Genomic DNA, 26245 nt, shown 5'->3' on the forward strand with positions numbered 1-26245 from the left:
TAACACCTTGGCTTTACATTTTCTGTCCAGTTAGTGGCCGAAACACTGGGGCAAAGCAACTGTACTGCATTTACAGATTTAAGAGATGAACTGACCGTTTTTGGTTTGTACCATGGGGCTATTTACGTCTTTGAATCCCAAACAGTACCTCTTCAAATCTCATCTCTATTTTTGTAAATCAAAAATTAAAATAAAATAAATACAGTTAATAAAATGCAAATCCGCTCCACACCCAAAGCTTTATTTTTGCAACACAAATCCAAAAACTTTTCACCTTTAGCCTCATTAAAGGCAGAAAAGACATTTAATTCTTTTCAATCCCTTTTGATTGTTTTGTTGAAGTTTACAGCCTTATTTTGATCATATTTACCACTCAATACATATTTAATAATATTGTTGTTTTACCATATTTTTTGACTTTCATAAACATTTGATATAAAAAAACCCCCAAGAATAATAAAGGTTGATATGAATTAGAAAATGTACAACAGCTGATATTTTGAGTCCACATCAGTCCTGGTCAGAACTTTTCTAGTGTGCCTCAAAGTTTAATCTGTGCTTCAGTCACGTGTCACAAACCAGGAGATGACACACACATCTTAGGTCACGTGGGGAATCAGGCCTTTTCTTATTCACCACGGTGCATGAAGACACAGTTATAAGTGTTGTCCTGTGGTTATATGAGTGTACTTGAAGTACTTAATTAGTTCACGCCCTAAGAGTACAGTCTACTTCAAAACAAAAAGCATTCAAGTCCAGTCCAGAGTCCAGAAAATGAGGTGCTGCTAAAAGACTGTGGTGACACAGGGAAGGGCTCCTGAGTGCAGTGTTCTTCTCAAGTGTTGCTCCTATTCCGGTTTCCTAAGGTCCATCAGTGATCAAAGTTCAGTCTGTGTGTGTGTGTGTGTATCTGTACGCATGTGTATCCACAGTCCTCAGCTCTCAGTCCGGACTCTCTGCAGTGTTGATTGGAGGCCTCTTTTAGCATTGGCACATGACTCTAGGGCCTTGTTGTTTCTGCGAATAATATACACACATGGTTAGAGGGTCAGGTCTATACACACACATCCTCAAATAATTCAAATACATTTTCTTTTTATCTTTAGCTTCATATTTTTATAAAAGGTTAAGTCTGGTTACTAACATTGTGGTTACATTTCCTCTTGTCAACAAATCCCATTAAAGGCCAAAACCAACAATGAGCTGATACATGTATATACTAACAAGCGTTGTCTGTGTAACTACAGCTCTATGCAGGTTATTGTTGTCCCAGAAAACTACATCAGTGAAGTACACTATAGCTTTGTTCCTTTGTTATAATGACCACAGGCACCATCCCACGTACACTGTCCTGCTGCTGTAAATACTCAGTAGAGCCGCAGCTGAAAATAGTCCCCCAACAAATGTACTAGTTACCTCTGGCTGAGTACAGTTTGAGAACAGTGCCCAGCTGTTTAAGTGAACAACACTTCAGAAAACCATGAAACTCCATATTTGTGACATGTATTTAAAGAGCTACCTGTTCGGTGGGAACAAACTGCCTGGCACTGAGAACCACAGACAGGTTAGTGAAGTATTGAGAGACAGACTAACACATTGTTGGTTTAGCTTGTCTCACAGGATTTGTAGAAACCTCAAAAAAATAAAAATAAAAAACCCTTGAGGAAAACCCCCTGTTATTGAGTGACTTCTTTATTGAAACAGTGTGATTTTGTTTGGCTGCACTGTAAACATTTGTTCATCCATTGTATTTCTGGCAAAGTTGCTGCTCAGTGTTTGCTGCCCCCAGAAATCTGGGACCTGTAGTATTAAACCACAAACACTGTTACCACGGCAACAAAAAGTGACGCTTAATCGACCAGGACTGAAATCTTAAAGATTATAATTTTTTAGAGTAAATTAGCCCTTAAGCTTCCAATATTTGTCAATATACTAAAATGCTGAATGATCAAAATATTCAAATAACAAGAAGTTGATAAACTAATTCCTCCACAAAAATAAGCAGCATCACCAGAGAGTGTCCACCACCATCACTAAGGGCACCAAGTGTAAAAACATTGATGGATGTGCTTAAACCCTGAAGATGGGATGGTAATACTGGTATTTTGTACCTGCACGCTGCCTGCTGATTGGCTCATTCTGTCACGTCCTTACCGGGACATGAAGGCCTCCAGCACAGCCACGCTCTCTTTGGGGAAGTAGTCCTGTCGAACAACGTGCTCCAAGGTGTGGAGGTGGCCGGGAACCACAAGCACAGGCTTCACTTTGTCCTCACTCTGAGGATTCAGGAGGACGGGACACAAGGATGGACAGTGGGCAGGAGGACAAAGGAAGCACAGATGGGTGAGGACAGGAAAGACAGTAGTGTTAAGAAGCAATGAGAAATGAAAGGAGCGATGATGAAATGTGAGAAATGCAGCTGCAAATTAAACATACCTTGATAAGTCCAAGTAGCACTAACAAAGATGATACAAAGCTGTAGCCTTGGAAGGAAGGAGTGGCAAAAGCTTTCTTCAGAAGGGAATCTGTGAGAGTTGAAAAAAAAATTCTTACAACTTCTGTTCTGACAGTATTAACAAAAGGGAAAATAAAGGAAATGCATGTCCTGTTGGCACAGATTCATAACGACTAAAATTAAGCATTAAAGAAAAAAATCCATGCGCAACCTTTTAAAACAATGTGTAAAACAAATTGACCAGCATTTCTCAGCACATGTTGGTGGCAGAGAGGTCAAGACAACAAAGATTAAAAATGTTTTCTTTTTTGGTCAAATGGAGATTGAAAGGAAATAGGAAGAAAGAGGAAGACATCTATGGGCAGCATTAAAAGAGTAAAACATTTGAGGAAGTTTTCTTGACAGGCTAGATGCCTTCCCCTTTTCCTGGTCTTTGAGCTAAGCTAAGCTAACCAGTTGCTGGCTCCTGGTATACATTATCTTTAAAGACCTGAGAGTGGTATCAATCTTCTTATGTAACTCTTAGGCCCTGTTCAGATCTGGCACATTGACAATGGCCCAATGCGTCGGATTGGCTAAAAACAATACCGCATACCTGTTTATTTGCATATGAAGCAGGGAAATGAGATCCGATCACAAGTGGTCACTGAAGGCGCATTTTAAAGCCAGGTGTGAAGAGACGTACTTGTACGAGTTGACCACTTGTGATTGGATCACTCAGGACACAATACCAGGTCTGAACAGGTCCATGGGAAGAAAGAAAGCAAATTTTCCAAAATGTAAGTTATTCCTTTTATGTAATGGGTACTTCATTATTTTCTGGGGGTGTTTCAAACTCATTCTGAGAAATCATTAGGTGAAATAGCTTGAGTAATAATTATAAAATATTACGATAAAAAATGATCAAACACCTCGACACACCATGATTAAAAGACATGGAAAGGCATAAGTTAATATGTAACACTTCCTCCTTGTTAGTCAAGCACTTTACAGCCTGTATGGTCAAAGTGTCTCACCAATACTATCCAATACTGCATTCTTAACATCTTTATTCTCCTCCTTGTACACTGATGCAATCTTGAGGAAGGCTTCAGCTGTTTTTGTAGCATCTGTTACATCCACCTAGACAGAAAAAAAGATAGACAGACTCACGCATTACCGGTTTGTTTGAGACATCTTACTGCAACATCCGCGCTGAACGTCCTAAACTGTAACTCAATACATGTCTTTTAGCCTTTCCTACCTCTCATGAACAGTTTGATGTGGGTGAAAAGTAAAACTGGTGTGGTTGTATTTGTGGTATTTGTGTTTACCTGCTGCTCGATCAGCAAAGCTCTCTTTGCCCCCAGTTTGAGCAGTTTGTCAGGGGATGGAAAGCTGAGGAAGGAGGACACATCTGGTGGCCGAGGTGCCGATGCTGGTGTGGACAACTAGAAGGGGAGGAGCAGCAAAAAGAAAGTCAACTAAACCACAACACCGAAACAAACATGTACAACAGCTGCTGCTGCTGCCTTTATATTTGGCCTCAAGTCACCTACTGGACTCTAACTGGTGTTGTTTGATAAAACATGGACATGTCAGCAATATTACTATAACAATATGTGCTCCTGATAAAGCATTTATCAGTTATCATTGCAGCAGCTACAGCAATAACACAATGTATAAGGCTTTGACACAAACCCTGTCTATTATGACTGTTCAGGATATAAATCACACATTTATCTCACCTTGTTGCCACTGCTTTCCACCTCCTCCTCCTCCTCCTCTTCCTCCTCTACTTCCTCCTCATCCACTTCCTCATCATCTTCATCCTCCTCTTCATCCTCATCCTCGTCCTCGTCATCATCCTCTGGTTCACCCTCGTCATCACTGAGGAATTTTAAAAACACAGTTTGTGAGGATTTTGCTTTGGGATGTCATTTGAAGAAGTCATTGTGGGGAGGATGGTGTGTGGTGCAGATGAGGTGCTGCAGACTCTTAAAGTGTGGCTATGTCCACACTGATTTTAAAACAGGATTTTAAAACTAAAGATGAGTTTTTTAGTGACACATCAGAAGAAATTTCGGTCCATACCAACACTCCTGAAAATGCATATCACATGAGCAGTCACGTACACTGTGCATCTGCGTGTCAGTGTAAACAGGAAGCAGATTGTCTATTCTGCAGTTGGAACAGCAAAGGCAGTTGTAACATTGTAAAAACCAGAAATTAGTTGCTAGCATAGACAAGGTCAGCAACGGTTGTAATTTGTCATCCATATTGTCACGACTGGTAGTTGAGGCTGATAAGACCCAATCAGGGAGCGAACGTGGGTGTCCACATCATTGTTTCTGCCTGTCCAGACTACAAAAACAGCCGCTGAGTTTTTAAAATGAAACAGGGGCAGCAACGCCTGTGTTTTAGGAGGTTGAAACTCCATAGTAGTGTGGATGCCAGGTGTAAATGTAACAAAAGTGACATGTTTTAAAAATAAAACGTAGTAATGTGGATGTAGCCTGCATGTATCAAACAGTAGAGCAGGCATACAAATAGATGAGATTTACACAAATCACAAGAAAGGTTGCGGTGGACAAAAGAAATGTGAAATAACCTTTAATCTGAGGAAGCAACTTCATATACAGAAAGCAGTTCACAACAAGGTGAAGACTACAAGACCCAGGGTGATGGTTACAAGGTAAAGCTAAGAAATTTCCTGTCCCTGACAAATTGAAAAAGTCTTGTTGTCTACACTAGACTTACGGAAAAACAACATTGTCTAGGCTTATTGTCAGGCAGCCTGGCTTGATTATCTTCAGTTGGTTTTATGTGGAGTTCATGTCTTTGCTCTGGTTTCCTCCCACAGTCCAAACACAAATGGGTCAGGTAAACTGGAGACTCTAAACTGAGCGTAATGTCTGTGTGGGCCAACTGTCATGTCTAGCATCCTCTACTGCTTCTCACCCAGTGCGAGCTGGGATAGGTTCCAGGCCTCCTCGACCCACAACAAGACAGAGAAGGGAAGAGAAAGGATGGATGGTCTTCATAAAATACACCACAGGAGCGAAAAAGTACAACATGATTACCTGAGTGATCCTAGAAACTCGCCCATGTTCATGCCTTCCATAGCGTCTTTCAGAGCTTTGCAACCGTCATCTCCTAGACAGTTTCCTGAAAACCAAAGAGATCATTTTATACAGTTTAGTCAGGGGAAGCAAAATAAACAAAGAGAAAATCTATGAATAATGTCTCCACAAATTTAACACAAAGCAGAGGAAATAGAGCTGAAAGGTAATCTACTCTGCTAAAACCACAGAAAAACAGCTATTTGCTCATTTGAAATGTGAATCCTCTATATTTTTATGACACTGAAAAATAAAAACTCTAAATTTTCATATAAACAGATAGATGTGTGAAGAGGAAAGTTAGCTCTTTGCAGGTTTATACCATTAAGGTCCAGTTTCTCCAGCTGATCTTTGCCCTTTACTGCTTGTGCCACAGCCAGAGCAGCGTCCTCTGTGATCTCACCAAATGACAGATTGAGTTCCTGTTAAATAACAAAATATTCACCGTGAAAGGAAGAAAAACTAAGAAAAGGATACGGAAATAAAGCCCTTTCAGAATAAATGAAGTATGGAAATTATTGAATCCTAAAGGTGTGTATGACCATGTTTAGTCTGGCTACTTACACCCAGTCACATTGGCAGGGTCGCAACATTCAAACTATGGCTCTTTGCCAACAAATAATTATTCTGAGAGGCAGTAACAGCTCAGGTCTGATCAGGACCAGTAGTAAAGTAGGCTACTCACTCACCTTGAGGATTGGGATTCCCTCTGATACAGTTTCTGCAATAGCTTTGGCACCTGCTGGCCGCACCAGACAGTCTCCAAAGTTTATCACCTGGATGCTGCGGAGATGTTTCAGAGCCTGTGAGGGAGACAGACATTATTTGCTACAGCTTCAGCAGTACCTAACCCTAAAAAAGACAGATTGGTGGATGATTTTTGAAATGTAGGCTAAAATCTTAGGTCACTGAATTCTCCATTTGGTCTCATGCCAGAACTTAGCTTCATCTCTAGCATAGATATATATATAAAAAAAAACATTTTAATGCCATATTTGTCACTCTTTGAGCTCCACTAATCTCCATTTACATAAACATCAGCTCAAATGACTACACACAGTATGAGAGGGGTCACACACAATGTCAACCCCCTGAGAATTATCATCAACACTGCAGAACCTTTTAGCAGAGTTTTTTAGCCTCTTTGTGCTCATTGTTTTGTTTTTTGCAACACTAGCTCCACTCTCGCTAAGCCCTGTTTTTGGCAGCAGTAATCGGCACCAAATACCAGACAGACCAAAGGCCTTTTCAGACAGGGACACAGAACATCACTGGCTTTATCTGTCTGCTAAAGGGATGCCTTTATGTTATTCAGACATAGGTGTTTGCTAAGAAAATGTTACTTATTACTTTATTTATCTATAACAGAACATTTATGGAAAGATCCACAATGCTTACAGGATATTTAGCTGCTGGTGTAACAATATGAAAGAAGTCAGTCTGTTCTCTCACAGGCTACAGTGATGGATTTTAAAAGTTGTCCTCTTGAAGCGTTAATGAATGACCACTGCAAGTGCAAGTGCAAGTGATGCTCACCCTGCTTCTCACTGTGAATTCTCTGATCAGCCTATCAATCTTAAGATGAAGAATTCTACACATTAAATTAGGACTCATTTACTTTCTATTTTCTGCAACACCAGAATTTTTTTATTTCCTTACTTCACCAACAGTGATGATACTAATCTCAGATGTCTTTGTACCTGAGCCATAGCGATAGCCCCCTTCTCAGTAAAGGTGTTGTCATTGAGGTTGAGGATGCGGAGTCCTGTGTTGTGCTGCATGGCTGTGGCCAGGGCTGTCACACCAGGGTGATTGATGCCATTCTGGGGCATGTGAACCTCCTCCAGGCTGCCCATCAACTGGGAACACAACATACAGTCATGAGATTACGCCACCCAAACAGTCACATAGCATATAAGCTGAACAGCTATAAACTGGTCTGCGGTCATTATTTGAAATAAATTATATAAAGTGCCAGGAAGACAAGCAGTGGTAAAATCGTATGCAATGGTTGAATGCTCAACATCTGTTCTGATGGAATAAAACTGTACGTAACAATTTGACTGTGATATTCTTCATCAGAATAGACTTCACTGTGTTTTCCCAGATTGCTCCGTCAATCAAGGTAAAACATTCAAAGCTCACGCAGAAGTTAAATCTTTACCTGGAAAGCTTGAGCAAGGGCAGTGGCTCCATCGTTCTCCAGTCGGTTCCTCCCTGCTACAAACACCTTCAGGCTGAGGGGGGTGCCCTCTGCACTGGAGTTTTTATGACACTGGATCAAAGAAGCAGCCAAGATCTGAGAAGTTCATAAACAGAGACGAGTTCAACTCTGATCACATTGATCCAAGCATCAATGGACATACAATAACATTTAACAGGATCTACAAATATTTTGTGTACTTTTCATTTTTGTGTTTCTTTCATGACTCCTAAAGTTAATCTTTCCTCGCAACGAGGACAAAAGACGCTTTCATGACTTACCTTCCCCCCTCCGATGCCCATGCCACAGTTGTTGAGCCGTAGCTCCTGCAATGTGTAACAGGCGGTGCTTTTGAGCAACTTCTCGATGCCTTTCACCCCGTCTGGTCCGAAGGCGTTGTCACTGAGGTCTAAAACAGTCAGCCTGGCACCTGCCAGCATCAGAGCATCACCCAGTGAATTCTACAGCACAAGAAGAGAAAGAGACTAAATAAATGGCAGGATATGTAGGGCAGTGCGGCAAAACAAAGACAAGTTGAGTTTTGACTACAAGTTACACCTATGTAATAATTTAGATGGAAAGTGTGCAATATTTCAACAGCTTCTCACTGGAAGCCTAAACTTGTTTTTGAGTGCATTACCAGGGCAGGTGGGATCTCAGAGCGCAGGCGACCTGTGAACATGTCACTCCAATAACAGCGCTGGAAGAAAGAGGTTAAAAATACACAGTGTCAAGGTCAGTCAAGAGAAAACACTGACTATCTTCCATTACAATTGTTATTTTGTGAATTTGTTGACATCACTTTGGAGTTAAGGAAATTATGATGAGCATTTTTGACGATGTTCATATTTATAGAACAATCATGTGCTAGTTACAGTGTCAATAAGATGACAAACTTTACAATTCTGAGGCTGATCAAAAAGGTCAACAGTAAACACTTCACACCTTGAACTCGCTCTTAGTCTCTAGGGCCTTGGCGATGGCCTGTGCTGCCTCCACACCTACAGTGTTTCCCTCCAACCTCAGAGCCTGTAAGCCCTCAAAGTCCTGGATCTCCTTCACCATCTCCTCCACTGGGGTAAAGGGATTATGGGTTGAGAGAGAGGTGGGAGAGTTAATGACAGTAATTTTAATACACAGGAGGGAAAATAATTGAAACGAACATTATAGTGTGTTTAAGCAAGTGACAGCTGACACTCACCTGACTGCGCATCATTCAGTTTTCTTCCCTGGCCTTTATAGCTCAGCTCTCCATCCTCTACTCCTGTCTGGGCCAGAGAGTCGGCCAACTGCGCAACAATGTCTGTCGCCATGTGGACACCTGAGGGACAAAAACATCATGTACTCCTTATTCTGCTGTAATAATCCTGAACCACCTCCTGATTCATTTCTTCCCAGGGACAGAACTCGTGTCCTCTGGCCCACTGGTGGCACTTATTACTAATAACGAGCCAAAACACTGAACAATTAACAGAAGTAATTTAAACTCAAAAACGTACAGTCATGTATGAAAATTCTGGTTTTAATTAAGTATTTTTTTCCCCTGGAAAGCTCAGTCCTCCTTTATACTAGAAAGAAACTGCAGGGAGGGGAAAAAAATCCACCCTAAAATACTATTTACATCTGGTGATATATACACTGCATTACAATATATCATACGATATTACAGCTCAGATTTGATTTCTGAAAATACACATGTCAGGCTGTAAGGATTTCAGGGACAACAGTATAACGTTACACTGAGTTATAGCTGCGATGTTTTGACACGTTTTATGAAAGTCAGCCACTCATTCATTGTCCAGCTCCACTCAAACACATATATTATTCATGCTCCTTCGACACAAGAGAACAGCCGCAGGGTTTCACACACACTGACTTTACTATCTCCAGTCGTCAGGGTCAGAAGTTGTAATGTAGTGGGCTCTCAGCAGCAGTTAGCATTAGCCGAGTGCTTCTGACGTTATGCTAACACACCTACAGGCACCGTCACGGTTTGATGCCTGAGGAGCTGGTACGTTGTTTACAACTGTCGGGTCAGCGACTTACAACGTAGTTCTTGGATAAATAACATAACACCTTTAGCCCGGTGGTTATATGAATATAAACGTAGCTAGCTAACACGGGTTACATGATACAGAGCATGGCTGCGCTCGGCCTCTCCGGTCGGTCATGTGTAAACCGCTGTCTCCCTACACCGCCGTTAGCCTGACCTCTCCGCTCCTCCGTTTAAATCCCTCGTCACAGAAACTGTCAACTGTATTTAGACTACTCCCCTTATACGTGAATGTCACTATTACCACAACACTGATGTGCAGACTGAGTCCGCTCCACTTACACACTCCCGCTCGCCCCTGACGTTCAAAACCAAATCAGGCACACAACCCGACTTGACGTCTGCAGAGATGGGAAACAAGGGACTTGTAGTTCAATTAGACTACAACGGTGCGTTCGCTTACTTCGCTGTATTATAAAGGTTAGTCCACTAGTTCTCCCCTATAGTGATGGGAATTTCGGCTCTTTTTAGTGAGCCGGATCATTTGGCTCTCCATTTTACCACTTATACCTTTTAGAATTCAGCCAGATTTAGCACTGTTTTGACTTGTGATTTGTATTTGAACACATATCACTTAAATTTTAATAAATTGCTGTAACCAATTGCATTTACAGTTGTAAAATCCCTTGGAACTCTCTAACATAGCATAGAAATTAAAATAGGACAGCTATTGACGTTTTAATTTTTTTTATTTAAACACACACACACCTAACAAAACAAGTAAAGTACTGAAAAAAATAGAAATAGAAATACAGCAATCAAGTAAATGTGCTTTGTTAAAATAAAACCAAATTGTTTTTGGTATAGAGTAAAAATAATAATAAATAAACAACATAATAAAAAGAAATATAATACAATGTGCAAAACAGCAGCATCCAACAGTTTAAGGTGTCTCGATGAACTAACCACCATCATCGAACGGTAACTTTTCCGAAAGCGAAACTTAAACCTCACTTAAAAGAGCCGGATCTCTGAAGTCTCATCTAAATCAAACTCAAGTTCTTACCGGTTCTTACGAACCAGGAAGTGCCTCGATGAAGAAACGGCTTTCAAAATCAGAATGGGAAGAAAATAAAACGGCGAAGGTAAAGAGTTGTTTACATTTTTTTATTTGTTCAGCAGGTTAACCACAGCCTACATTTCTATTTCCTGATACATCTTTAACTTTATGAAAGACGTTTGCTACTTTTATTTGCTCTGTGCTCAAAGTCGCCGATGATTTGTGACTTTTTGACTTTCCAACTAACTGACGTCATCGTTCAGTTAACGGCTCCAACCATCTCATTCAAGTAAAATGACAAATATCTGAAGTTATGCTTTTATTGTTCAATACTTTCAGTTTTTGGTCTTTTATTTATGGACATTTATCTCTGGTTTTAGACAGATTCAGATATAAAATATTGGTTTTGAATACAAAAATATGAAAGTTAATAAACACAGCTGATTTCTGTAATTGTGGGGTTTTTGTCCTGTGGTTGCAGTTTATGAATTTATTATAGTAGCTACTGCAACTATTACTGTAAATAGTGGATTAGAGTTTATATAGCTCCCTATATAAATTGATAAAACCAAGAGAAAAGAAGTGGATTTAATTAACATAACTGTAACTAACTGTCCTTGAGGTTGACAATATTTTCTGATTTTTACCAGGAAACCACAATGGTAAAAAAAGTTCTCTTCAATGTTCTGCACAACTTGACAGAGGAACACTTTAAGTGCTTCAAAGACCTCCTTCAGTGGGATGACGTCCTCAAAGGAAAAACAGCCATCAGCACGGCTGATTTGGAGAAGGCGGACAGAGTGGACACGAAGAATCTGATGCTGCAGACCTATACAAAAGCTGAAGTTCTGGAGATCACAATGGAGGTTTTAAAAGAGATCAAGAGGAATGATCTAGTGGAGATCTGCAGATCAGCACTAGAAGGTCAGTCACAAGAAGCAATATATTAAAAATGTATACAGAGCAAACTGTATTAATTTGACTTATGCTTGTTTTACTCTGTCTGGCACCTGGACAGTAAATCTAAGAGGAGAAACACACTGTTGTTTAGGTTTTTATACTCATTGTAGTTTTAAAGTCATGGACACAGCCTAGAATTATACTTAAAGCTATTACACGGCAATATACATGTATTTCGTTATTGTAGAATATTAATATTTTGTTCAGCTTTAATAGAAGTTGTGTACTCTTGTTTTAATGAATGTAATGTATTATCAGTCTGCCTGTGACTGTGGTGCAGTGCTGGTATTGAGTCTGTGATATAAAATACTGATGGAAATCATGAGAGTAAAGATTACACTAAAAATGAAGGAGTAGTTCACTAAAATGCAAACACACAGACAAACCTTGAAAATGCAATAATAGCTTTTGCTGCCTGACAAAAGACTGTGTGTGTTGGACATGACCTGTGGCACAAATACAGAGATAAATCATGTACTGATCTGAAGTAGAAGCACCATGTATGGATATATATACACACACACACACACACACACACACACACACACACACACTCATTGACATAATACACTCCCAAGCTCCTTACCATCACAAATACCTGCCTATCTGATGCTGTTACTGAATTGTCCCCACCAAAAAACGATTTTCCCATTTTAACTCTACAGAGGGTTACTGCTAGGATCTATGCTGGTAAACAGTGGCGAATATGAAGTGGTTAGTATTTATAATTGAAACATTTCAAATGTTACAGAACTGAAAACATCTTCACTGGACAAACTAACATCAGTTAAGATTGTAAATTGTGAAATAAATGTTTAGGCTAATTTGTTATAGTTGCTGAGACATGGTATTTATGAAGAATTTAAGACATTAGGTCCTTTTTAAAGAACTGAAGTGTATGTAACAGATGAGCTCATCTAATAAGAAAAGTTCTGTGATCAAATCAAACATTTGTCTTCTTTATTAAGTAGACATGAAAGTTATTTGTAAAGTAAATTAATCACAGCTTGTCCAACTGATTTGTTTGCTAAAGCAGCAGCCTGAGCAACACAGAGGCACAGACAGGTGAGCTGCAGGCTCTCAGGTGAGCTCTGGCTCATGGCAAACAGTTGCACACAACCTCCAGGTTTTTATACATCTGTTTCTTCAAAAATCACATCAAATTTCGGGATACATTTTATTTTTACATCAATCAGATAAAATGTAAGTTTTCTTTACATGTCTGGTTTCAGTCAATATATATCAGCAAAAACATATTCAACTTTTTAGGGAATCAGGCTCTTTTTTTGATATCAAGTGCACATATAAAAATGTTTATTTTTGCTCTCTGACAAAATATCCCCTGCCAAAGATAAAACCTTTACCCTTAAATACTGACGACAGTACCAAATCAAAAAAAAAAAATGAATAAGTGAAAAAATTATAAGTTTAATTGATACTGGTGTATCAATCAAGAAAACCTGGGGTCATCACTGTAATAATACCTGCTACAAAAGGTAAGAGAAAAAGCTCATCATTACAAAATCTCTTATACACACAATAGTATGGGCTGGAATGCAATGCAATGCAACATCACAAAACACAGCCTCAAACAATATTATATGAGTAAATCAATACTCTTCAGCATAATGGCTTCCACTACAGGACTGATGAATTGAAATGCTGTTTTAGTAAGACTAATAAAGATAACACCACTAAATCTAATAATTATTCAGTCATGTTTGTGTAACCTGTGACTACTTTTTCTGTCCTTCAAATAAACAGGCATCACAAATGAAGACAGGACTGGAAACAAGAACAAAGTAAGACACTTGAAATTCACCTGAAATAAGAATATTTACTCCACATCCCATTGCACAAAGTGTTAATGATAAACACACATTACAATTTCTTTGAAGGATCAATATCAAGAAGATCCCATGAAGAATTCTGAAGAAATCAGCTGTAAGGAACAATGTCAAAGAGAGACTGCAACACTACTCAGAAGACTCCACCTTCAACACAAACATCAGCAGAAGTTGTCTCCCGCAGATTTTCTTCAAATAGGTCCACCTGTGAAACAGGACCATGAAACATCTGAGAAAGATCTAGCTCATACTTTTCTTCAGAGGTTGATGATGTTAGATTACAGAGCCAGAGATATTCCTGTAAGACAAGACACTGCTGAGGTGAGCCATTCAACATCTGTTCCACTGTTTGACACTGTTGACACAGAAGAAAGTCTTTTCAATGCTTTTTTTAGCACCAGTGTGGATCGCAGTCAATCAAAACAGAATCACATTCATCCAATGGACATTCAAATGGCAGTATTTCACTGCTCAGACAGTTTCCTGAAGCAGAACATGATGACAAAGCTCTCTCAGTGTCAGTACGCCTTACCTTTGCTTGTTCCTGACCCAGTCAAAATGTACATTGAGTGTCCTCTGTGGACATTCAGGCAAATAAGAAAAACATGGAAGATAACTCAAACCAATGATAATTCAAACAACAACAAGAGTTTGCCCATCTGTGAAGCTGAGATACCCATGGTGTCATTTTTCCGCCTGGGTTCACTTTCAGTGTCTAAATCTGAGCTGATCAACACTTTGATCAATGACCGTCACAACACCTTCTTCCACAGAAACTGCCCAGGTAGCACCAAATCTCGCCATTTGATGGATGGTGTGGCAGAGATCGCCTGGTACTGTCCTGCTGGAAAACCCGATGATGCCTTCACTGACTGCACTGCCTTCTGTAATCTTCATGGTGATGCCCTGACATTTGAAAAACAATGTAACATACTGACTGAAAAATCTTCAGTCAATGTTGTCCTGTTATCAACTCCAAAAAAGGGTGACAAAAGTGCTACAGTTTTCTCAGATCTTCTTAAGTCTTCAAAGCCTCTCATTTGTCTCATTGTTGATGACAGTTGTGATGCTGTTGAGATAAAAAAGGGAACATTCAAAATGGGTCTAAAAGACCGAAGCCGGTCAGATATTTCTGAAGAACTGAAAAGGATCATTGGAGAGATTTTGTCTGGACCACATACATCCTTCCAGCTTGAAACCATGGCCAAGGTCTCTGGAATCAGAGTGGATGAAGATGATGCAGTCTGCCAAAAAGGGAAATCTGCTGCTATGAAAATAATGAATGTGCTTCAAGAGACGAACGTGTCAAGAATCAAAGATAAATTCCTCCCTTGTCAAGGCCGACTGTGGCATGAGTGGTGCAGAATAAACAAAGAACTGCATCATCTCAAAGGAAACATTGAGAAGGAGAAAAGTGAAAAGCAACAGGAACTGATGACAATGCGACAGAAACAATGTGATGCTTCCTGTAGTGAACTGATGAAGTTGTTCATTGAAAGTCTCTCATCTTTGCCATCAACAGACAAAGAGTATTTCCTGAAATGGACTCAGATCTTAATAGATGCTCTCTCCACTGACGATCTCAATTCAATTCTCCAAAGCTATCATGACAAGTGGTCTGAGGTCTTGGCTCTGAAGAAGAAACATGACAAGTCTGATCAATTAAACAGAAAACAAACTGAGCTTGAACAAATATCATCAAAACTGCAGTCAGCAACTTTTGGTTTGGAGCACATCTTTAGAGAAATGGGGCAGATCTATGAAGCCCATAAATCTCTGCAGAAACAAACACAGAGGCGACAGACTGACTGGTCTAAATACCCTGAGCTGGCTGCAGAGCTGATGATATCAGGACACCCCATGGAGCTGATGGATGGAGATGCAGGTCATGTGCCTTTAACATGGATCTCTAGTCTTTTAGAGGAAGTCATCAAGAGACTGGGTGACCAGAGAGTGTTTGTGTTGTCAGTTTTGGGCGTACAAAGCAGTGGAAAATCAACTATGCTGAATGCCATGTTTGGGTTACAGTTTGCAGTGAGTGCTGGCAGATGCACCAAGGGTGCCTTCATGCAGCTGGTCAAAGTGTCAGAGGAGATGAAGAAAGACTTCAGGTTTGACTACGTTCTAGTGGTGGACACTGAAGGACTGCGTGCTCTTGAATTAGCAGGTAACACCACTCCTCACCACGACAATGAACTGGCAACATTTGTTGTTGGTCTGGGAAACATGACACTGATCAACATCTTTGGAGAGAATCCAGCTGACATGCAGGACATTCTGCAGATTGTTGTTCAGGCTTTCATGAGGATGAAGAAAGTTAAACTGTCCCCAAGTTGTGTGTTTGTTCACCAGAATGTTACAGATATTGCAGCTGCAGAGAAAAACATGGATGGAAAGAGACGCCTGCAAGAAAAACTGGACCAGATGGCCCAACTAGCTGCCAAAGAGGAGGTTTGTGATGCCGAGTGTTTCAGTGATGTCATTGCATTTGATGTGCAAAAAGATGTGAAATACTTTGCCCAACTATGGGAGGGAAGTCCACCTATGGCTCCTCCAAATCCAGGTTATAGCGAGAGCGTCCAAGAGCTGAAGAACATCGTCCTCTCTAAAGCTTCACAGTCTGCTGGTATCACTCTGTCACAGTTCAAAAGCAAAGTCCAGGACCTGTGGAAAGCCCTGATGAACGAACACTTTGTTTTCAGTTTCAAAAACACTCTTGAAATCAAAGTGTACAGAAACCTTGAGGTCCAGTACGGGAACTGGACCTGGGCCCTGAGGAGCAACATGTTGACCATTGAAAACCAGCTTTATAACAGAATTGAAAATGGAAAACTTGACAAGGTTGAGCTCAGTTATCTTTCTAAAGAAATGAGCAAAACATATGAAGAAATCAAAAAAGAAATGAGAAAGTACTTTGATGATGACAGAGACAGAGAAATGTTGGTTCAGTGGCGAGGCCAATTTGAAAACAAAATCAAGGAGTTTCATGATGAACAAGTGAGAGGAGTGAAAAGAAAACTGGATGAAGTCATTCAGCAGAAGACAGCTTGTAAAAAGCTTGATGGTCAGAAGACAGAGTTTGAGAACAAGCTGCTACAGAAGGGCAAAGAGCTCGCTCAGCAGTTAAAAGACAAGACACAAGATGAAGAGGAACTTCAGAAGCAGTTTGACTCTGTCTGGAGAGGCTGGGTGAGAGAACTAACTGCAGATATAAAACCTATTGAAGACATCAACTTGGAGGAAGATCATGTAATTATCCTGTATGAACTTGGTTTTGAATGGGCTCTTATAGGTGAATCCAAAAGCAGTGGCAGGTACAAAAACATTTTAGAGATCGGTGATTACTTTGATTATGTGACCCTCACCAAGTATCAGGAGCATTGTGAGGAAAACCAACAACTTCAAGAGAGCGAAAGAAATACAAGAGGACAGAGGACATTTAGACAATTGCGTGACCGTGTTTCAAAAGCAGGTAAAAAAGTATTAAATTACTTTAAAGGGTCTTTTCAGTATGAAGACCAACAACTGATCAGATCCCTAATTGACAATGTTGAAAAACAGTCATTTGATACAATCAGGAGCAAACCTGTTGCTACAAGTGGCTACAGTCCAACTTATTTGCTAGAAGTGGCCAAAAATGTCAAAGAAAAATTGACAGCATTTGAATCAAAGAGGAAATATGCTCTGAAGAAGGAGTTCACAGTTGATCTCTTACTGTATGTGTTTGACAGAGCTAAGAGTTGGCTTTCAGAGTCCCACAAGAAATTCAAGATGAACAATGATGCTCTAATTTATTTAGAGAATAAAAAGCATCAATATTACAACATTTTCAGAAGCTTCTGCAAAGGAAGCTCTTCTGCTGTTGTGCTTGGAGAGTTGATCTGTGAAAAACTGAAGGTTTCCACTGTTGAGGCTGTCTGCAACAAGACTGCCATTGATCTGGCTGGAGAGATGAGGTGCAGTTTCCCAGCATTCAATGGGAACAGACTGAACCTGGAGAAACATGTGTTGAAGTCACTGGCAGAGAAAGAGGACTTCAGAGGTTTCATCACCTACATCCGACACCCAAGGAAACATGTGGAGAGGTTTATCAAAGAGGAAGTAGAGAAATACATCTTCACATCTCACAAAGATAAAGCACGGGATATACTCAAGAAAAATGTTGAGGACATGAAACAATTTGTGAGTCAGGCTTTATTTACTGCAACAGAGAGAGTCAAAACGCAGAGAGGACACACAGACATGTGGCTGGAGGAATTTACCAGTTTGCTAAAAGATGAGCTGATGTTTGATGACATTTGTTCTGAAACCTTCAGAGACATAAACAACTTTGACTTTCTTAAAGAAGAGATAGAGAAAGGCCTTGAACCAGTCATGAAGGAGACGAGCAGCCTCTCACTGAATAACATGAGTGAATTCAGGCTGACACCTGATCAAATCCTCATTGATCAGCTGTGCAAGTGCTGCTGGGAGAAGTGTCCATTCTGTTCAGCAGTTTGTACCAACACCATAGAAGATCACAGCCCTGATGACCACAGTGTCCCTTTTCATCGATCCCGTGCAGTCAGTGGTGGTTATTATCGAAACACAGTGGAGATGGTTACTGAGTTCTGCACAACATTAGTTGCAAGTGATCGAAGCTTTTATCCTCGTTCAGATTCAGATGAAACCATTCCATTTAAACGGTACCGAACTGATCCAGACCTTGCAAACTGGAGAATTACCCCTGATGAGTCTAAACTGACGTACTGGAAATGGTTTGTGTGTAGATTTGAAAAGCAACTGGAGGACCACTATAAATTAAAATTCCAGGACGATGGAGAAATTCCCAGACAGTGGAGAGACCACACTAAAGAAGAAGCAATTAAAAGTCTGGATGAAATGTATAAATCTGAGTGATCCAACACAACTACGTCACTGAAAAAGATGATACTTGTTTTCATGTGATTATTCAGGACTCAAACTCCTAAAGAATGAGGTTCACAGACTTTGACTGATTTCATTATCGACTGGTTGTTTTGTCTGTGACTAATAAATGTAGACAGTAAATGAATCATTACAAACTACAGCATATATAAATCTTATCGCTTTATTTGTATTAATACTTAAAACACAGAGCACAGAAGAACAATAGTCATTTGGAGAATAAATGAGGCATAAAAAATATAAGTATATTAAATCAAAGTGTCATCTACAAAGCTGGTCAGTGTCAGATTCTTGATATGATTGAAGTTTCCATGCTGAATATTTTGAAGTTTTATTGAATCAAAATACAAGGAATTGTTGTGAGAAGGTTGATGAGAGACATGCTGTCAGAAATGATTAACTTATACACAACAAAGAGTTGAGGGCATATGTCTGTGTAACCTATATTGTTTATCTAATTTCAAATAATCTGTCATTATATCTACATCATCTTTGTTGTTTTGCATTGTCTGAGCTTTTGTTATTTCCAGATTTAATGCAAAGAATGTAAATCTTGTGTGGAAAATGTTTCTAAAGGATTTTAGCATTTATTTTATCATTTATTAAACTGATCACTCATTCACTCAGTAACAGTTTAACCTTTCATGTTATTGATTAGCATAATAGAAATACCTTCATCATATCTATGGAAAGACCATGTTTGTTTTTTTGTTTCTCAAATGACTAAGTCTTAATTTACACTTTTGAGACCTGCCTTCTGTTATATAATTTCAAATAATCTGTCATTATATCTACATCATCTTTGTTGTTTTGATTTGTCTGAGCTTTTCTTATGTCCAGGTTTAATGCAAAGAATGTAAGTTGTGAGGAAAATGTTTCTTCAGGATTTTATCATTTATTTTATATTTGATTAAACTCACCACTCATTGACTCATGAATAGTTTAACCTTTCATGTTATTAATGAGTATAATAAAAATACCTTCACATGAAAGACCATGTGTGTTTTTTTTTTTGTTTCTCAAATGACAAAGTCTGAATTTAAACTTTTGAGACCTGCCATCTGTTTGTAGAAGACCCCACCTTTTGTAGATGCTCCATGATACACATTAAAGTCTTCTTCCTAACCATTTCTGTTTGATAAGACCTGAAAGCCACCTTGTGTCTATTTGGCTTTTTGTCTGAAATTCACGCATGGCTTTTAGTGTGTATATTTTTATTATTTACAGATAACATCAAATGCCAGGCAGCAGTAAAATCCAGTTACAGATCGTCACCTTTGATGCATTTGAGATGGCTTCTAAAGCCAGTTTTCATGAACAATCTTAGTCGACTGTTCCTCTTTTTGAATGTGATCTGCTGCCTTTAAGGAAACTGCCACAATTTAGTATTGCATCTTTGTTAAGTTTGGGAAGAAAGACTTTTAAAAGCTCCAAAACCACTGGATACTACATTTCCCACACTGCAACTCAGCAGTGTCTGTTATTCGACCCCCTCATGCCCACTTCTTTTCAAACTTCACACCAGAGTTATTTTCTGACTTTAGATGTCTCCCTGCAGAGACATCATAAGTGTTGTGTTGTGTAATGCCCCTTTAATTGGACTGTCACTCTCTGCATCAGAGCTATCTGAAGTTTGTGTCAGTATGTGTGAGGAAATATTTTTCAAAGCCAGGATCAGGCTACAGTTTATTAAACTGACCCCTCAGAGACAACAAAACAAGATCATTTAAATGTAAATGTTTTTTATTCTTGTGAAAAACAGGACATTTTTAAATAAAGATACATTTCAGGTGTACTGAAGAGTTACATCTCTCGATGATTCATATTTCTTCCAATAACTGACCAAGTCTCAGTCTCGTCTTTCTCCAAACTCAGAACCACAGCGTGCATGTGTTACAGCAGCTGCATCTCTTAGCAGATCTTGAAGGAAGTCAGTTTGAAGTCCCCTAAATTTTACTACAGCAATAAACCAGAATTTATGCACACAGATATTATCATATTTTTTATTCAGTGAAGAGGCTAATATAAAATAAATATACTGTATTTGGTGATCTTACCTCTCAGCATCATGCAGAATTACTCCCTTTACTTTCAGCTGATCTCCAGCTCGCAGATCCACATTCTTTAGTTCGAGTTGCTGAAAAACACAGTTGTGTAGTTCAGGGTTTCAAACAATTTGTTTAGAAGAGGAAAGATTATTGTTGGTCATAATGTTAGCAGACTTGCTAAAACAAATATTTCTTCTATCTGTCCACTGTTTTATTCAACAAATAAAAACTCCAGGGTACAGTATAGTGAAATAAAAGCAGCAACAAATTTGAACTTACCATGCTCATTTTTAGCCCTGGTGTTGGTGAAGAGTCCTGGAGATAATGGAAGATGTAGGACGATGATCTTGGTACAGGAGCACAGTCCTCTGTCCTGGAAGACACAATGTAAGGGGTGTGATTGTAAAGTCTCATTGTACTTTATTTATAATTTAGAGTACAAAAAACTGAGTGAAAGGACTTTTAACAGTAACAATAAGTCAAGAAGCCTATTCCATGAAGAAGCACTACTCTGTTTAATCATTGCTGTTGAACTCATTTTGCAAATGAGATTAACTGTCTCCTTGATCATTGAACAAGAGAAACAGCTGCCAAAGTGCGACTGTGAGGTGATGAACAGATTATGATTAAGATTAAGGGCCACTGTGTACATTGAGGAAGGTGTTGAGGATATTGTTGTTCACATTGCAGAAAAAAGTAACACCTACCAGAGTATACTGTATCTGTGATATTCAACCAGTCTATTATGCTGAAAACATTTTCGTGTTTGTTTTTTGCTTGAAAATTAAAAATGAAATATATACATGGTTATTATTTATATTTAATAACTTAAGCAATAAAGAGAGGCAAAGTGTCAATTAGCAAGGCAAAAAGAATTACAAATTCGTATTTTAAGACAATAAAATCAATAAAACAGACAAAACCAAATAAAAAATAAAACCACAAGTAAGAACCAAAAGTAGAACGAAGATGAAAACATTAAAATCCAGAATTAAAAGCTGCTTCATACAGGTATGTTTTGAGTAGTGTTTTACACCAGGGCAGTGACTCAGCACACCTGATCTCCTTGGGCAGGGCGTTCCAACGTTTGAGGGCTCTAATCACAAATACAGTCACCTTTGGTTTTTAGTCAAGACTTTGGGACAGATAACAGAGTTTTGTCCGAGGATCTCGGGCAGCACGTTTGGTCATACTGGGAGAGTAGTTCTGAGATACAAGAAGGTGCCTAACTGGATCTTAAAAGTGAATATAAGTATTTCAAAATCAGTTCTAAAAAACACAGGTAGCCAATAAAAGGAGGCTAAATGATCTTAACTCTTAACTGGTTCACATTTGGAACCAGTTAACAGTCTAGCTGCAGCATTTTGGATGAGTTGCAGGGAATAAAGAGATGTCTGGGAGACGTGTACATGGAGCTGCAGTAATCAAGACACTATGAGATGAATGTGTTAATAACCTTCTCCAGATCAGTGAATGACACAAATGATTTGATTTTGGCAATATTCTGTAGATAATACAGACATGATTGCACAACCAGTTGAACTTTGAGGTCCAGTTTGAAATTAGAGTTAATTATTATACCAAGATGTCTGGCAGAGAGCTCTAGGTTGGAAGCCAGCCAAGGAGGTTGATATCAATCTGGACCCTGACATGAGCGGCGGCAATGAGAATGACCTCAGATTTAGTGTCACTGAGCTGCAGAGAGTTGACAGTCATCCACCTTTTAATGTCTCCTAAGTATGCAGGGTTTGTAGACTGGATTAGTCATTTTGTCATTGGAAAATAGATTTGCGTGTCCTCAGCATAAAAATTGAACTTCATTTTATGGTTTTGCATTATGCTACCCAAAGGAACCTGTAAAGGGAGAAAAGGATGGGACCTAAGATTGAGCCCTGGGGAACACAACAGTTGTTAGGAGCAGAGGAAAACACAGAATCAACTGAAAAGTGTCTACCAGGTAGATAGAAGATGAACCACTGAAGAGCAGATATGCCTACGGGGTCCTCCAGACGGTTTAAGAGGACAGTGTGATTGATAGTATTACAAGCCGAGCTCAAGTCCAGGAGGACTAGAATTGAGCAGTTACCTGAATCAGCTGCCAGCAGGAGGTTGTTGCTGACCCTAGTGGACTATTGCTCTTTTCACTGTCTCTCCTTTTTTTTTTTTTTTTTGTTAAACAATTTTAAAGGCATCGACTGATGACACTCTGGTCTTCTTTCTCCTCATAATGACCTAAATTTGATAGCTAACTCTTCTTGTCTGGCATCATTTTTTTATTTATTCATTCATTCATTCATTCACATACTGTTTGTTAGACTGCTCAGTGTCATTACAACATGCAGGCTTTTGTGATATCTAATTTGCTATTCTTTATAATTTTAATAAAGTAAGGCCATACTTTATAAAAAAAAAAGAAGAAAAAAACACTTAAACATTTTGAGCTTGCAGAGAAACATCTGCTAATATGAAAAAAAAAGATCTTAGAATCTCAGAAAAACCTTTGATCAAGGGTATGTACACCCTGTATTTCTGCCCAGCTCTAATCAACCACGTATATACAGCCAGTATATTCATAAAATGCAGTTAGGGAAATGGCTGATAGCTGGGGACAAATGTAATATCTGACAATGTAGTGGGTTGAGGAGACAGAGACAACAAAGTGTGTGAAGGTGGACCCCACCAGTGATGAAAACAAGAAGTGTCCATCTTCAAAAACTGGTTTTGAGCAAAAGTTGTTTTAACTGTTAATTTGAAGTGATATTTGTCTTCAACAGTCACTCTTGGGTGGACCCCACAAATGACAAAAACAAGAATGTGTGTGTGTGTCTGTCTGCATTTGTGTGTGTGTGTACAGATCCCATGTATATCTAACAAAGCAGTGTATGTGTGAGTGAAGTTACATATAGTAGTTATCTGATTGTCTTGAGATGCTTGGCTGGGCCGATAGAGCAGACTTGTCCAAGCATATTTTGATGTTTCTACCAAACAAACACAGCTGGACACATTTCCACAGAAAACCCTGAATTTATTTACTTTAGCTTTCACCTGGAATCAGTTCTGTTTCACAGAATATGGGTAAGAGACAGAACAACTCGTTGATTCATCACTGAGCAACAAGGTTTATGATCGGTTTTACATTTTTTTTAAGGTATAGACAAATTAAAAAAAAAAAAAAAAATTTTTACTACTTTTATTTTCATTTGATAGCATATGGCCTATTTTGTATTATCATATAGAGATCATGTAGCTGAGTCCAGACTCTCAGAAGTGAATTAATCTGTCTTAATTTTCCAGCCACAGCAGTGTGGCTAGTATTGTTTTCACCGTGTGTGTTATCATGGCAAAATGTGGTCCTGGAGACACCTGCTGTAGCAGGAACTACCACAGAGGTGGTTCTGAGTGCATGGGCAGGTGTTTATATCCGTGGACAGATTTTGTCAGTGCAACAGTGACACAAGATACAGTAACAAATCTTTACAAGTGTGAAGCTGAGATCAAAATGAAGACTGAGTTAGAAGTTGGGTGTGGTCTGACCCATGAGAGCTGAGTCCTCAAATGTAATAACTGCTGAGTATTCATGGGTCCAACGTTAACTCTTTGAGGGGTGTTGTGGCCAGTGTGATCCCATCACAAGATGGTCTCTAGTTTAGAGAAAGAAACTAGAAACTGACCTGGCATGAGACATCATTTCTTTAATAACAAATGTAGGTAACAATTATTAGTATTGGCAGGAGAGAGATTAAACTAAGTGTTTGGTCACATGGTCCTTAAGTAATTTCACATAGTATAAGCATTTTTTATTTTTATTTTGGATAAATATATCAGCAAAGAGTAACTGAGAAGAATCACAGCTTATCACAACTGGGGGTTAATAGAAGAACAAAGGAACTCCTCTGATTAAATCTAAACTATAATACTGCAAAGAAACATAACTGACTAAACCAAGACTTTACAAAATATTTTTAGGACAGTAAATATCTTTCCTTACAATGTCTATAAAGGTCTTTTATTCTACATTTTCCACTTTTATCAACTGAATGTCACCCAGTCTTCACTGGACTCCATGAGAAGCTCACTTCACATTTATATTTATATCTGTTGTGTTCCCCTCCTTTCAGTGACATCATGCTCTCTCTACATCTCCTCTTGTTTTCTGCTGTTTGACAGTTGTAAGATGAAGTGTGTCCTTCTCTTCAAGTGGAGCTGGTGTGGAAAACAAACTGCTGCTGTGTTGTCACAGGCTGCCACCCTGTGGTCAGGTACTTGAAATGCTGGACAAGCGTCCTGTATAACAGCTCATTCAGTCAGCACATTTGATTTTATTATTTATCGTTTGATGTTTTTTATTATTTAGCTTAATTCATTTTTTATTATCATTGTTTTGAATAAATACTGACTAAGACAGACAGACTGTAGTGAACTAAACAATCAACACAGCATGGCAGGTTTACTGCCATATGGAGATCAGATTTACTCAAATTATTATTCTGAATGTAGCAAAGAAAAACTCTGAGACTTCATCATCTTATTTCCATATGTCCTTTAGTTTCTAATGAAAAAATACATTTACTCTTCATATCTGTCGTAGGATGGATTTCCCCTGAAGTGTTGACAGAGGTCTGCACTTTGTAACGTGCCTTCAATTTGAAAATGTATTAAAAATGTAAGTTTAAATCCCAAATCCAGCTACAACACAGTGCTTGTCACATACCAACACTGATATTATTTTTGTATGGTTTTATTCTGCCATCTTCAAATGTGAGAATCTGCCTGAGATGTTTTCTTTTCCTTGTGTTATATCAGTGACATCAGTGTGTTTTCTTGTCCTGTCTGTTTGCAGGACTGCAGTCTGGATTTGTCACTCTGCCCCGCCTCTCTCGCCTTGACAGACAGTGTCAAGATGGAGACGCCCAGAACAGACGCCACATATGCAGCTTTAACCTTTAACATATTGCAGTTATCGCAAAAACACAAATGCTACGTTTCTTTACATTAGCAAGAAAACTATTGAAATGGCCTTATCTCCCTCATCCAAACCGACAGATTGGCCCTCAATCCTGCGAATACAGCATCCCTGCTAGCTACTTTGACAAAATAAACGGGGCTGAGAGTGTTACATCTGGGTGTTATTTCTATTTGGAACCAGGAGCAGATTCAGATGCAGACAAGGCTGATATAATAAAAGGTCTAAATAAAACAGCAGGAGAGAGAGAATGTGAATCCTTGGGGGAAAGCAGGGATGAGTTGCAGGTGTGCCAGGTAGTCAGTGCTGCACCATGCCCCTGTTGAGGAGCACTTGGACAGCACACCAGTCTAGCACAGGGCTGACAGACAGAGACAAACAACCAGGCACTCTCACATACTGTGCATGTCTCTGGACTGTGGGAGGAAGCTGGAGCTCCTGAAGGGAACCCACACAGACACGGGGAGAACATACAAACTCCACACAGAAAGGCCCCAGGCCCGGGATTCAAACCCAGAACAGCACTAACCACTACACCACTGTGCCACCCCAGAAAAAAAAACAGACAGGGGGAAAAGACAGACACAGGGAACACTGGGGAAAATGCTGCAGTCACAGCGAGGCTGTGACAGAGAGCTCCTCATGTCTTATATTACTGGTTAAATGTATTCACATAACATATCAAAACA

General features: G+C 39.3%; 2 protein-coding genes and 1 long non-coding RNA gene across 7 annotated transcripts; 1 reads left to right on the forward strand and 2 right to left on the reverse strand.

Moving 5' to 3' along the window:
- Nucleotides 1–220: 220 nt before the first annotated feature.
- LOC139618407 (ran GTPase-activating protein 1-like) lies at nucleotides 221–10161 on the reverse strand. Of its 4 annotated transcripts, none has more exons than XM_071474297.1 (16): nucleotides 10095–10161; nucleotides 8961–9080; nucleotides 8705–8832; nucleotides 8400–8459; nucleotides 8041–8220; nucleotides 7721–7855; nucleotides 7257–7415; nucleotides 6246–6359; nucleotides 5879–5978; nucleotides 5518–5602; nucleotides 4183–4324; nucleotides 3769–3885; nucleotides 3472–3577; nucleotides 2437–2525; nucleotides 2155–2276; nucleotides 221–1017 (listed from the first exon to the last, which is right to left on the reverse strand). In XM_071474297.1, exons 2-16 carry the CDS (start codon nucleotides 9070–9072, stop codon nucleotides 936–938), a joined length of 1731 nt encoding a protein of 576 aa, XP_071330398.1. In that variant the 5' UTR covers nucleotides 9073–9080; nucleotides 10095–10161; the 3' UTR covers nucleotides 221–935. The 4 variants fall into 4 exon arrangements, with proteins under 4 accessions (XP_071330398.1, XP_071330402.1, XP_071330399.1 ...); XM_071474301.1 differs by having other exon boundaries at nucleotides 2112–2276; XM_071474298.1 differs by having other exon boundaries at nucleotides 788–1017; nucleotides 10057–10152.
- Nucleotides 10162–10761: 600 nt separating this feature from the next.
- On the forward strand, nucleotides 10762–19537 carry LOC139618409 (interferon-induced very large GTPase 1-like). Of its 2 annotated transcripts, XM_071474304.1 has the most exons (5): nucleotides 10782–10816; nucleotides 10864–10897; nucleotides 11463–11736; nucleotides 13537–13574; nucleotides 13671–19537. In XM_071474304.1, the coding sequence occupies exons 3-5, from the start codon at nucleotides 11472–11474 to the stop codon at nucleotides 18516–18518; spliced, it is 5151 nt and encodes a 1716-aa protein (XP_071330405.1). In that variant the 5' UTR covers nucleotides 10782–10816; nucleotides 10864–10897; nucleotides 11463–11471; the 3' UTR covers nucleotides 18519–19537. The 2 variants fall into 2 exon arrangements, with proteins under 2 accessions (XP_071330404.1, XP_071330405.1); XM_071474303.1 differs by having other exon boundaries at nucleotides 10762–10897.
- Nucleotides 19538–20252: 715 nt separating this feature from the next.
- Nucleotides 20253–21689, reverse strand: LOC139618410 (uncharacterized). Its single transcript, XR_011689729.1, has 3 exons — nucleotides 21651–21689; nucleotides 20873–20966; nucleotides 20253–20682 (listed from the first exon to the last, which is right to left on the reverse strand). It is a non-coding gene; the product is annotated as an uncharacterized lncRNA (long non-coding RNA).
- Nucleotides 21690–26245: the final 4556 nt, after the last annotated feature.

The sequence above is a fragment of the Trachinotus anak genome, unplaced genomic scaffold (assembly GCF_046630095.1).
Source record: "Trachinotus anak isolate AG129_WGS33_773 ecotype Australia unplaced genomic scaffold, CSIRO_AGI_Tana_v1 ptg000003l, whole genome shotgun sequence".
NCBI lineage: Eukaryota > Metazoa > Chordata > Actinopteri > Carangiformes > Carangidae > Trachinotus > Trachinotus anak.

Bases quoted from the DNA above. Each gene is read 5' to 3' on its own strand.
- LOC139618407 (XM_071474297.1), bottom strand. From the start codon at position 9,072: ATGGCGACAGACATTGTTGCGCAGTTGGCCGACTCTCTGGCCCAGACA. The intron at 5,603-5,878 runs GTATAAACCTGC...TTTGGTTTTCAG, and splicing joins GGAGAAACTGGACCTTAATG to GAAACTGTCTAGGAGATGAC. The intron at 2,526-3,471 runs GTGAGACACTTT...CAACTCTCACAG, and splicing joins TGCAGTATTGGATAGTATTG to ATTCCCTTCTGAAGAAAGCT.
- LOC139618409 (XM_071474303.1), top strand. From the start codon at position 10,847: ATGAAGAAACGGCTTTCAAAATCAGAATGGGAAGAAAATAAAACGGCG. The intron at 10,898-11,462 runs GTAAAGAGTTGT...GATTTTTACCAG, and splicing joins AAGAAAATAAAACGGCGAAG to GAAACCACAATGGTAAAAAA. The intron at 11,737-13,536 runs GTCAGTCACAAG...TCAAATAAACAG, and splicing joins CTGCAGATCAGCACTAGAAG to GCATCACAAATGAAGACAGG.